At 48.2% G+C, this 12782-nt stretch overlaps 1 protein-coding gene across 8 annotated transcripts in view; it reads right to left on the minus strand.

Annotated features, from left to right (window-relative positions):
• PPFIBP2 (PPFIA binding protein 2) overlaps nucleotides 1-12782 on the minus strand; it is a 144286-nt gene that overhangs the window by 103855 nt on the left and 27649 nt on the right. For 4 of the 8 annotated variants that reach the window (XM_046016430.1, XM_046016428.1, XM_046016433.1 and 1 more), the window contains exon 2: nucleotides 8327-8423. In XM_046016430.1, the coding sequence (XP_045872386.1) occupies nucleotides 8327-8390 (64 nt within the window). In that variant the 5' untranslated portion in view covers nucleotides 8391-8423. Of the gene's footprint in view, nucleotides 1-8326; nucleotides 8424-10347; nucleotides 10353-12782 lie in introns of those variants that run through there. The other 4 variants (XM_046016437.1, XM_046016434.1, XM_046016429.1 and 1 more) reach the window with 3 other exon arrangements.

Raw genomic sequence — 12782 nt, forward strand, 5'->3', positions numbered from 1 at the left:
AACTAAGGTGAAGAATTTTGAGACGGGGCAGTTATCCTGTATTGTTACTCACATGAGCTCTTAAGTAAGAAGAGGGAGCCAGAAGACTGACTGGGTCAGAGGAACATGACCTGAAGACTCCACCTGCCACTGTGGGTTCTGAAGATGGAGGAAGGGGACAGCGAGCCAAGAAGGTGACAGCATTATAGCGGCAATAGGGCAGGCAGGGGCAAACTAGCTGTACAGAAAAAAAACCTTCAAGAACACCCTCAAATTTAAAAATCCATGCACACACACTCTTTTATGCAACTGAACTGACGGAAATCTTCAGAGCTCAGAACCTGGGGGTTAAGAGCATTTGAGCTGGTGTTTGCCCTGTGTACCACTGCCAACTCCCTGATGGCCTATCACCTGGGCCACAGGCCACTCAAGGGGGACAGGGAACAAAGCGAAGGCCTAAGCACAGGGAGAGGTCAGAGGGGAGACCTCTGCAGAGCCGGGCTACAAAAGGGCACTACCTTCAGTCAACTAGAGAAGCCCACCCCACAGGAGTAAGAGCACATGCCAAGAATCCGATTTTTAAAACAATAAAAAAGGGGAGGGGGTCAGGCAAGTACAGAAAGTGTGAGACAAGTAGACATCAGACAGTAGTAGATAAACAGTCAAATGAATTGTCAAAATAGATATATACAGACTAAACCGGCCAGTTAAAAGATAGATATCGTTAACTTGGTTAAAAATTGAAAATGCCTATCTATTCCTCTGGCAAAAACTACACCTAAGACAAAGGCACACTGAAAGTCTGAGTTTGAAAAAGGATGGAAGAAGGATAATTCCAAGAAGATAGTAACTAAAAGAAGTTGGGACAGACTGATTAACATGAGACTAAACAGGCTTTAAGACAGAAAGCATTGGGGCACCTGGGTAGCTCGTTGGTTAAGTGTCTGCCTTCTGCTCAGGTCCTAATGGGATGGCGTCCTGCATCGGGCTCCCTACTCAGTGGGGAGCCTGCTTCTCCCTCTGCCTCTGCCTCTCCCTGCCCACTTGTGCTCCATCATGCTTTCTCTCTCTCTTAAATAAATAAATAAAATCATTAAAAAAAGAGACAAAAAGCATTGCTAGAGATGCAGGGTGTAATTATATGATGATGAAAGCCTTCACCAGGAAGTACTAATTCTAAATGTGTATTCATATAATACAAAACACAGCTTCAAAATATAAGGCAAAATATTCAGAATTATAAGGAGACAAAATCCACCATTTAGTAGAATATGGATTTCTAAGACATTGATAAGCTCAAGCAGACAAAAAACAAAACAAACAACAACAACAACAAAAAACCCCAGTAATGGTAGCAAAGATTGAAACAAAGTGCATGTACCGAACAAACAGAGAACATTGCACCTGATGACTGGGAGAAGGCACACACCTTTCAAGCATGCGCGGAAGAGTATGGACAACCGACAGTGTTATAGTCAAGGCCAGAAAGCAAGGATCAATACATTCCAAAGGATATGTATTAGAGACCACTTAACCACAACATAATGAAGTTAGCAGCCAGGTGAAAATATATATTACTGATTGGCTTTTTAATTTGGTCTTTAAAAGAGTACGGATACATTTAAGTAAAGAAGAAAATGATAAAAACATTCAAATAAGTTAAATATGAATATATAGTAAGTACAGCTACAGAATGCAAATTTATCTATAGATACTGTAATGGTTAATTTTATATGTCAACTTGGCTACGCCACATACCCAGATGTTGGATCAAACGTTATTCTACATTTTTTTTTAAAGATTTTACTTATTTATTTGACAGAGACAGACATACTGAAAGAGGGAATACAAGCAGGGGGAGTGGGAGAGGGAGAAGCAGGCTTCCCGCGGAGCAGGGAGCCTCATGTGGGGCTCGATCCCAGCACGCTGGGATCACGACCTGAGGCAAAGGCAGAGGCTTAACCCACTGAGCCACCCAGGCACCCCTGTGAAGGTATTTTTTAGACAAGATTCACATTAAAGTCAGTATACTCTCACTAATGCAGGTAGCTTGCCATAATGTAGGTGGCCTTGTCAAATCAGTGGAAGGCTATAACGGGAAAGGAATGATCTCCCTGGAAGAAGAAGGAATTCTGCCAGCAGATGCCCTTCACACTGGAGCTACAATACTGGCTCTCCCCCAGATCTCCTGCTGGCCTGGCCTATAGGTCTTGGACTTGCTAGCTTCCATAATCATGTCAGCCAATTCTTTAAAATCAATCAATCAACCAATCTCTCAGAGATTCTCTCTCTCCACACACACACATTGGATTTGTTTCTCTGGAGAACCTACATAAATATACATATTTATCTATTTACATAATAAATAATATATACAAACATATCACCCACATATAATAGAGACTGATCAGCAAAGGCAAAAGTCAGTTCTTTGAAAATAATAATCAAAATGATAACTCTGGCAAGCAGTACCTAGGTGGCTCAGTTGGTTAAGTGTCCAGCTCTTGACTTTGGCTCAGGTCATGATCTCAGAGTTGTTAAGACTGAGCCCTGCGTCGGCCCCATACTGGGCATGGAGCCTGCGTAAGCCTCTGCCTTTCACTAGGGTCACGATCTCAGAGTCCTGGGATTGAGCCCTGCATCAGGCTCTCTTCTGGGCAGGGAGCCTGCTTCCCCCACCGCATCTGCCTGCCTCTCTGCCTACTTATGATCTCTCTCTCTCTCTCTGTTAAATTAATGAAAACACCAGGTCCACTTGGTTTTGTAAGGTTGGTTCCTATACCCACAACTGTAGCAAGTACGGAAGGAAGAAGTGATAATGCCAGTTTTTTTTTTTAAAGATTTTATTTATTTATTTGACAGACAGAGATCCCGATGCGGGGCTCGATCCTAGGACCCTGGGATCATGACCTGAGCCGAAGGCAGACCCACTGAGCCACCCAGGCGCCCCTGATAATGCCAGTTTTACTCAAACTCCTTCAGAGAATGGAAAATGAGGCCACACAGCCCTGAAGCTGTGGAGGAGGGGCTCTACCAGCGAGAGAAAACTCAAAATGAAGGCTGTCAACAGTGCTTGCCACCCTGATCCACTTTGATCTCGTTACATAAAGATTAGTCTCTGATACCTCAGCCTACTGGACACCTCCAAACTTCCGATCTGACTGTCCCCAGGTCAGAATCAGAGCCCAGCACTCTCAGCCTGAATCCTGAATGGGAAACAGGCCGGTTTCAGTTCTGCCCCTCCCTTACCGATGACCACTGGGTGCTGACCTGGCTCAGAGAGGGCCTGGACAAGGCCAGTTAACGGAGCATGTTCCCAGCATGGACTCATCAGTAGCCTTTAATGCCACAGCTGAAGTCATTCAATAGCCAAGGCGAATAATCTCAGTCTTGACCAGAACTTTCTCTGCCTCCAACCTAAATCTTTAAAAGCAACAACAACAACAGCAACAACAACCCCCCCCCCCCCCAACACACACACACACGAATCAGAGTTAGCAGAAAGGCCCAGAGCAACCTCTTTTTTTAACAGGTTCCTTTTGACTATTTCTCATTGGTGGGTACAGCCTGCAGATGACAGTCTGCGTGACCTTCTGCTAGTGAAGAGGGATGCGTGGTCCTCTGTATCCTGACCACAGGATTCTCTGGTACTATCACAGAAATGGCCTCACAGAGCAGCCACTGAACCTGTTAGCCACAAATTAAGCCTCACACAAAATGAGAAGATGTGGCAGTTGCTCTGGGTTACCCAGAAGGATGTACTTAAGCAATATATAGTTCTGTTGCGATTGTAAGGAGTGTAATTCAATTATGGTATGATCCGCAGGCCAAACCGCAGGGATTAATCAGGAGCAAGAGCAAAGGTTAACACCCTGCTGGAAGCTAACAACTGTCTTCTGTACGAGGAACAAATCATTCTGACAAGGGGGCTGGGGTCTTTAAGTCACCTCTTCCCAACTTTTCGACATAGAATTTTGAGGTGCCAATCAAGTAACATCATACCCAGGAAACACTCACTCAGCTTTCAAGAATTCAGCCTTAAGAGGAGTTTCATCTCCTACTCATGTTTCTGCTTGCAAGGCCTTTCTTCTCCTCACACCTCCAGAGCCACTGGGAGCCTGAAGATAAGGGCCACCATGACACCTTTTATTCCCCCTTAAAGACTTAATTACAGAACTCTTGATATCACATGCCCGACATGTACTCTTTTTGGAAAGAGTTTCAGAAAGTGGAACTGAGCCTATCATAGTACAGAGTAATTAATAAAGGAAAACTCTCGGGGCACCTGGGTGGCTCAGCGGTTTAAACCTCTGCCTTCGGCTCTGGTCATGATCTCAGGGTCCTGGGATCGAGCCCCGCATCGGACTCTCTGCTCAGCGGGGAGCCTGTTTCTCCCTCTCTCTCTCTGCCTGCCTCTCTGCCTACTTGTGACCTCTCTCTCTGTCAAATAAATAAATAAAATATTTAAAAAAAAATAAAGGAAAACTCTCATTCTGTACTGTTATAACTATGAACCATCATTACTGAAGGAGCGGTGTCCATTTTAGGAGGATTCTGTGTTGTTTTTGCATAAATGATTGCTACCGGGGTGTGCAGGGAGCCTGTAAAAATTCCTTCCATTTGAAATAAGTGGTAATTGTGTCTTCAGAAAGTGAGAGGATACAGCCCTTGGGTACTCCTTTGAGCACCTTAACAGATGCAGAAGCAATTGTGTTTTGGTAGTTTGGTATCACTGGACATCATTCAAATTAACACAAGGACAGAAATGCAGAAAGGATAATGTAAATGTTCACCTAAAAATGTCATCTCCCTGGGATTGGTGGCATCGTGATGTGGTGATGCAGTTTTTAAACCTTTTCTTGGCTGCCACCCTTCTGGCAAAGGAACTCTTACTTGGAAGTCTGATGTGTAAGACAGACAAGAGTGAAGTCACTCTGGCAAGGGGATTGGGAGCAAGAAGAGAACTTGACCCAGCTCTCAGTTAACTCTTCTCTACAGATGGCCCCACAGAGCCCCTAGGGCTCTTTCTCTTACACATCATCATAAAACCAATGCAGGCAGGTAAGCAGCCCTGAAGGGACTCAGATGGCCCTAGACTCAAAATTTTGACATTTACCAGCACTGTGACCTTGGGTGGTAAAAATCATGTCAGTACTAATCTCAACCAGACAAATAGTAACTTATACCAACTGAACACTTCCTATGTGCCTTATTTGCATTAATTTAATCCTCTCAATAATATTAGATAGGTACGAATACCATTATTTTATGTATGAGAAAACTGAGCTCAGATAGGGATTAAACAGTCTGCCTAAACATCCCACAGCCAGTCCTAAGTGACGGAGCTGGAATTCAGGCCCCAACAGTCCACACTAACAACCACAAAAACTCTTAAGCTCTTTGGTCCAGTTTGGCCCAAACACCTTGAATATGAGGAGGGTATTAACAACCTTGCAGAAGAGTATCCTGCACAAAGACATTCAATAATTATCATTCTTGGGCTCCTAGATGGCTCAGCTGGTTAAGCATCTGCCTTCAGCTCAGATCATGATCCCCGGGTTCTGGGATCATGATCCAGGGTTCCCTCAGGAGGGAGTCTGTTTCTCCCTCTATCCCTCCCCCAACTCGTGCTCTCTCTTTCTCTCTCTCAAATAAATAAAGTCTTTTTAAAAAATTATCATTCTTGTCATCACAAATGGTGTGGAACGTATACCCTCCAGACACTTACTAATTACCTCAATGTTCAGTTATCTGCCAAATAGCTCCTGTCAAATGTCTATGTGAGACAATTACTACTTGAAAGATGGTTCACAGGATATGCCAATCACTAAATCTTCAGACAAAACTAGTAACTGGTGAGCCCAGAAGAATCAATGAAAGGCACCAGAGAAAATAATAAACGAAGTTCAGTGCACAGCCAGAGAAGAAGACACTGTAGAAATGAACAGCTGGTGCCTAACCAATGAGAAGGAGAGCCTATTCACAAAGGCAGATACAATGTGTATGTGACAGTACTTATTGAACACCTAGTATGTGCTTGCAGACCTGCTGAAGTGCTAGAGATGGAGAGGAAAGCCTCGGTCCTGGTGGAACTTAAAATCTGGTGTGGGAGGCCGACGATACACAAAGAGACAAATGGGAATGTAATAGGTCAGGTGGTGATAGGTGCTGTAAAAAAATATAAACAGGATATGAGGGCAGAGTAATGGGGGGATGCTAATTAGGGAGGGTCAGGTTAGACCTCTCTGATGGAACAACATTGTGTGGCAGAGATCAGATAGAAGGGTATCTGGAGGACAGCATTCCAGCAAAGGGGGCAGCAAGCACAAAGGTCTGGAGACAGCTGTTGTGCAGGCTTAAGCAAGATAAATCAGGAGGGAAGTAGTAGGAGGTGTGGCCATCAAGGCGGCCAAAGGCCAGGCTGGATCTGAAAGTGCTGGCTCCATTGAGGACTTCAGATTTTATCCTGAGATGGCAAGCCACTGATGTGCTAGTTTTGGATAGAGGAATGCTGTGATTTGATGTACATTTCAAAGATCGCTCTTCTGCACTGTGGAAGACAGCCTGTAGAGGGCCAGAACAGGGCAGAGACCACTCAGAAGACTATGCATGAATCTCGCAGCCCCGCGTGAAGTCTAGCAAGGCATGCACAAGTCTTACTCAACGAAAGACACAAAACTCAAATGGATGAGATGAGGTTCGGAATAAATAAGAACTCTACCATGTCCCTAGAGAGGATGCAACATAATAAAGATTTCTTTCAATCTCTTGTTACTTTATCAAAAGCTAACATTTTAGAGTGCTTAGTATGTGCCAGGCACCGTTCTTGGCACCTTATGTGTGTAAACACGGCAATCCTCTAAGGTGGGTACTATTATTATTCCCATTTTAAATATGAGGAAACTGACGCCTGGTCAGGTAAACAGCTTGCTGTAGAGCTAGGATTTGAGCCAAGCAGCCTGACTGCAGGGGATCCAAAAAACACAAGGAATCTTCAACACACAATCCCACCCCCACCCCAGGCACCAACACCCAGAACCCTCAGTGAGTCAGATTCTCTCTGCAGGGTAGAAGCAACAGCAAATGCCTGGCAAGGGGCAATATCAGGTACCCACACACACATCCTGGGCTTTAGCCACACTCAGCCTAAGCCCCTGTCCCCAGCCTCCTCCAGCTGAAGCTCCACACGAAGAAGAGCAAAGTCCCAAAGAAGCATGTCCGGCATGGCAAATCAGGTCACTGACTTGTTGTTGGGTCAGGGGCAGAAAGAGGACCTGGATTTTGGGGAAAGATCTCCAATGACAGGTTCATTCTAATCCATACAGTCTTGGGTTCCCCCTATGGAAGAGTTAAAGAGCCCAAACAGTTCACTGGCAGCCTTTTTCCAATTAACCAGTTTTGCTGGGTCTTTTCTACGGAGTATTCCTAACTGGCAAATGTGAATGTTAAGTCAGTTATGAAAGGTTTAAGATACAATATGGCATAAAGAGCATTCTCTCTCTCTCTCTCTTTTTAAAGATTTATTTACTGAAGAGAGAGAGAGATCAGGAGCAGGAGGGGCAGAAGGAGACGGAAAGAGAGAATCCTTAGGCAGACTCCCTACTGAGCACAGAGCTTGACATGGGGCTGGATCCCAGGCCCCTAGGATCACGACCTGAGACAAAATCAAGAGTCAGATGCTGGAGCGCCTGTGTGGCTCAGGTCATGATCCCAGGGTCCTGGGATCCAGCCCCATGTCAAGCTCCCTGTTTAGAGGGGAGTCTGCTTGTCCCTCTCCTCTGCCCCTCCCCTTACTCACACGTGATCTCTCTCTCTCTCTCTCATCATCTTAAGAAAAAAAGATGCTTAACCTACTGAGCCACCCAGGTGCCCCAAGAACAATCTCTAGGTGATGAGGTGATTTGACACCACACGACCTCCTGAGAGTCCCAAACACAGTGGAGACCAGCTGGGGAAGGGAGCTGACACAGACACTCCAGTAGCAAAGTCGCCACTTTTGAGTTTCGCTTCGCTCGACTGTGATAAGCCATCATGCGTTCTGGCCAGTTTACAGTAAAAGTGATCTTATCGCAGCCAAACTGCTGTAGAGCCGGGACCCACGCCATGTTGCAGTTCAAGACCCGCCACCATGCGTGCGCCCACGCTGTCTCGGCAGCCCTAACCTCACCCCAGGCATCTAAAACTTCCATGAGCCCGAACTCCTACACAAACAGACAGCATGCACAATGATACACAACCCATCTACCGAGGGGCTTCTCGCTGTGCCAGGAAGGAAGGTCAGAGGACAAAAAACGGTTCCTCTAGGATGGAGGGCAAGCTGTGAGTCATGAGGGCTCCCTGCGCATACCTGCGATGATCCCGTCCATTTGCTCCAGAGCGGCTTCCAGTGCGTGGCTGGCATCAGAAGCCATGACTCCTTGCCCCTCGGTCTCCTCCTTCTCCTACTGGAGATGCAAGCACAGAACAAAGGAAAAGTTAGAGAGGTCCATGGGATGCCTGCAAGACGGTAAGCCCTCCTTCATCGTCACATCGCACACCCTCATGTGGATCCTAGCACGGAACCCTCCAATTCTGCCAGCCCTAGAACTTGCCCTCCAGGCACAAGTGCTTGTCTCCACGAACCTTTAGCATGCGATCCCACTCACTTCTGACATTAAGAGACTCAGTTAGAGTCCCAGGTTCCAGAAGCTGCAGCCAGCACAGAGCAGGGTGGGGAGCCGGGGGGAGCCGAGAGGGTGGGGGGTGGGTGGGAGTGTCCCTGTGAGTCAGGGAAAGTGACCCCAGAGGACATTCCCTGTGGCAGCAGGGATCACCACAGTCTCCACAGGCACCAAGCAATCTCCTGGCTGCCCTAGGCTGGCACCTGAAACGCTTTTGTTGGGTAGTTGTGATCTGGGATGAGAGACCTCCATGACCACTTTCAAGTCTCAGATTGTCAAAAGGGCCTGGCGTCAGAAGGCTACTGGCACAGTGTCATGGGGAGAGTTCTGTCCCAGGAACCTGGAGCCCTTCTTCTTACCATTTTAGTTCCACTCTACCCAACACCATGCAGGGTGCAGCATCCCATCTCCTCAAGACTGAAGAGCATCTCCAAGGACACCCAGTGCAGCCACCCCACCCACCCACCGAGTCTCCCATCTAACGGGGAAGATGACAGTTGTGCCGTCTCTGGTCAACTCTGCCTCTACGAAAGGTTTTTCAGCTGAACTGCCTTCCTGCAGCCTCTTCTCATTTTTCTTGCTTCCCACCCATTCCCTGGCTGGCAGGGAGAGACTGACAACAGTATTTGCAATCCCTACCCGTTCATGTCTATAAACTGAAGGGAGGAGTTGTTTGTTCCTTTAGGAAAAGCCGTGTATGTGCCCAATGGGCGTAAGCGCTGTGGAGAACAGAAGCGGGACTCCCATACCCCCGGATGGCATGGGTCAGGAAACAGGGGGTCCTGAGTGTCTCTGCTCATGTTCCCTGTGGAGATGGACTTTCAAAGAGAAGAAAGTAAAGTGAGCAGCCACAGAAAAGTGGCTTTGGAGATGGTGCGGATGAAGATTTTAGGACCACAAAGAACCACAGGGGACTGTCCCAGGAAGCAGCAGTTCAAACACTGCTCTGGGTTCAAACACTGCTCTGCCGTTTACTATGTGATCTCTGAGCCTCAGTTTCCTCATCTTTAAAATGGGGATAATACCAGCACTTGCGTCACCAGGTTGATGTCATGACTAAATGAAGAATTACTATTTCACAGAAAGTACTTAATACATTCTCTTACAGATAGGAAGCACTCAATATAAGCTGGCTGTTTTCCTTTTTGTTTCTGAATTGAGGCAATAATCTCAAGATGTATTTGTGCCAAGAGAGCTCACTGGAGGAGACTTTAAACTCAGTGGGGTAGGCTCTGGGAGGGAGAACCCAGGTAAGTCCAAGAGGCTGGTTCCCCTGGGCATGGCAAAGAGAGATAACCAACGATGTGTGTGAAGGGGGAGGGCAGTGATTCATAGGAGCAAAGGCCAGGAAAGGTTTGGGAATAGGCACTGGGCTTCAGTAGGCCAAGAACCATTGCACAATCAACTCAGGAATGAGAATGGAAGCTTGCAGAGGGGGTGGGAGCCTAATGGGCACCTCAGGGCTGTGGCAAGAGCCAGGCAAGGCTGTAGCAAGGAACAGAGCTGCCCCTGCTGAGAACAGCAGCCAGGACAGCTGGAGACCCCAAATGCGGTGTGCAGATCTCAGAGCCTGAACAGAAGCAAGCTTGGGGGCAGGGTGGGGTGAGGGAGAAAGGAGAGGGAGCAGGAAACAGGACGGGGCAGGGGCGGGGGGTGGGGGGGGTGGGAATGGGCAGCGGAAGCAGGACAATAATCAGCACATTCCCACCTGTTCAGAGACACCGAAGGTCTGAAATACTTCCCTCTAAGGACTTCTTACTACTTTGAAAGAAAAATCCAAACTGCTTACTCCCCGGGACCTATGAAACAGGCAGTGCAGGAATCAGGCCAGGCCAACCCCATGCTGCTCTCCCCACTGCTCACGTTCCAGCAGCACTGGTCTTCTATCTGCCTGGAAACACTCCAAGATCTCCTCTGTAACTTTCCACCTGCCATCCCCTCAGCCCTGAGCACGTGTTCCCAGCTCTCTGGCATAGCTGGTTTCTTCTCATCTTCCAGGTTTCAGTTCCCATGTGTCTTCTAGAGAGGCCTTCCTTGAACACCTCCACCTCGAGCAGCCCCTGTGAAGCGCAGTGATTCTAAAGTATCTCATCCATGTACTTGCTTCCTTGCCAACTGGCCTTGCTCACTCTTTCCATGGAGGCAGGGGGACTCTGTCTGCCCTGTTCACCCCTATGTGCCCCGTGCCTAGCAGAGTGCCCAGCATGCAGAAGCTTATGAGTGGCTACTTGTGAATAAATGGGTAGGTACATTCCACCAATGTCCCCTGAACCCTGCACCCCCAAGGACCAGGCAGTCTAGTGAAGGCAAGAGTATAAACAAAGAATTATGATGCAGTATGGATATATGCTGACTGAGGCAGGTGTGCAGCTTCCCTGGGTCTTGAGGGATGAGTAGAAGCTTTCTCAGAAGATAAGGGGGAGAAATGTTATTCCAGGCAGAGGGGGTGGAAAAGCAGAGAAGCATGTAAGGGCAGGATGGAGTTGGCAAATATCAAAATGGCTGACGAGATTCTACTGGGGCAGCCGGCTGCTCGTGATGAGCCAAAACCTTCCACGGAATTCACGTAAGTGTGACAAGGGTATGTAATGAGAGGAGCTTGGGAATCATACCCACCACGTCAGGGGTCTAGATGCCGGTACACAATACCTCAAGTGGCCTCAGATGTCAACATGACAGGTTTTTGAGAAGAAAGGTCTCCTATTTCAACAGACAGGCCCCACAGGGGGCCGGCCTTACTACCAAGGTGACAGGGAGAGGACAGCTGGAAGGTGCCCAGCCCAGAGGGCCCAAGCCATGTCCCCCTGCAACAGAAGGGCCATAAAAGGAGACCCATGGCCTTCTGCCTAGTGATGAGTTTGTACTTGGCAAACAGCAAGTTGGGTGGACCTGTGGGAGTGGTGTGAAGTGAAACATGAGTCAAAGGTGTATCATATATACATCCCGGGAGCCTGAGCCGGTAGGCTGGGAGCACTGAGAAGCCAGAACCTGTTTAGGGCAGCTGACAAGCTCAGTTCCAGACCTGCTGGGTCTGAGGTGATGGCAGGACATGTGGGTAAGAAGGGGCCCCACCTGTGAGGTGTCAGTGGTGTGAGGGACAGAGAGACCTTGGAAGGGCCAAACATGCCATCAGTGTGAGGCCTCCAGCCCCCATCTGTGAGTGCAGACACTCTCATCAGAACAGGGGAGCCACAGGGCTGCCAATCATTCCCAGTCTGGCAGCTAGTGACCACTGTCAAGGTTAAAGCTCCTATCTGTGACACATGACAGTACAGTCATGGCCCTCAAGGACTTGGGGCCTCAGAGGCAAACATGTCAGATGGCAGCATTCAGTGTCTGTTCCTCCCTGTGGGGACGCAGCACCTCCCTTGAGAGCCTGGGTTCATCAGGGATGTGAAGCTTAAGTGCATGAAGCTCTAGAAGGTGGACACCTGGATGCTTCTGGAAAGAAGCGAGGTGAAAGATGACAACCCAAAGCGGCTGGGAGAGAGCCACATTCTGGGGAAAACTCCAAAGGCCCCAGGGAAAAGCAGGGCAAGCTCTAAGCAGGTGGTGGGGAGCAGAAGTGAAATCACGTTCTCTACCAATGACAGGAGACCCAATCAGGGGCCTGACACAGCACGGATGCCAGGGAAAGAAACAGCGTGCCCAGGGGACACTGCGGCATCCCAGGAAGGAGCGCGGCAGGCAGAGGGTGACAGTGTTCTTAATGACCTCAGTACAGTGACAGTTGTTCTAGTGGCCACAACCAGCTCTCATTCTCTCTGGACACCTGGACTATTCACAGGGCCCTACCCTGGATGGTGGAGGAGCAGACTGATTTCTCTCACCAAGAGATCAGCTCTAGCTACAAAGAAGAGGTGGGAAAGGTAAAGAAAATGTGTAGCCTATGTACCGTTCACCCTTCCCTTCAGCCACAGGCCTCTCCAGATGCTGCCATCCTCCTATCTGTGACAGTGTCCCACTAACACAGAACCTGACCCTCTCTGCTACCAGCAGGGAGAAAATGACTCTGTAGCTGCAGCCAATACGGGACAGCCATGGTTTTGGAATGACAGTGTCTGGTGACAGATGTCACAGCCCCCTGAACTGCACTACACAAAGGCCAGCTGGGCTCCTGGACGTTGATCACGGTGCAGGATT

Source organism: Meles meles, chromosome 8, assembly GCF_922984935.1.
Source record: "Meles meles chromosome 8, mMelMel3.1 paternal haplotype, whole genome shotgun sequence".
In the NCBI taxonomy this organism is placed as follows: Eukaryota; Metazoa; Chordata; class Mammalia; order Carnivora; family Mustelidae; genus Meles; species Meles meles.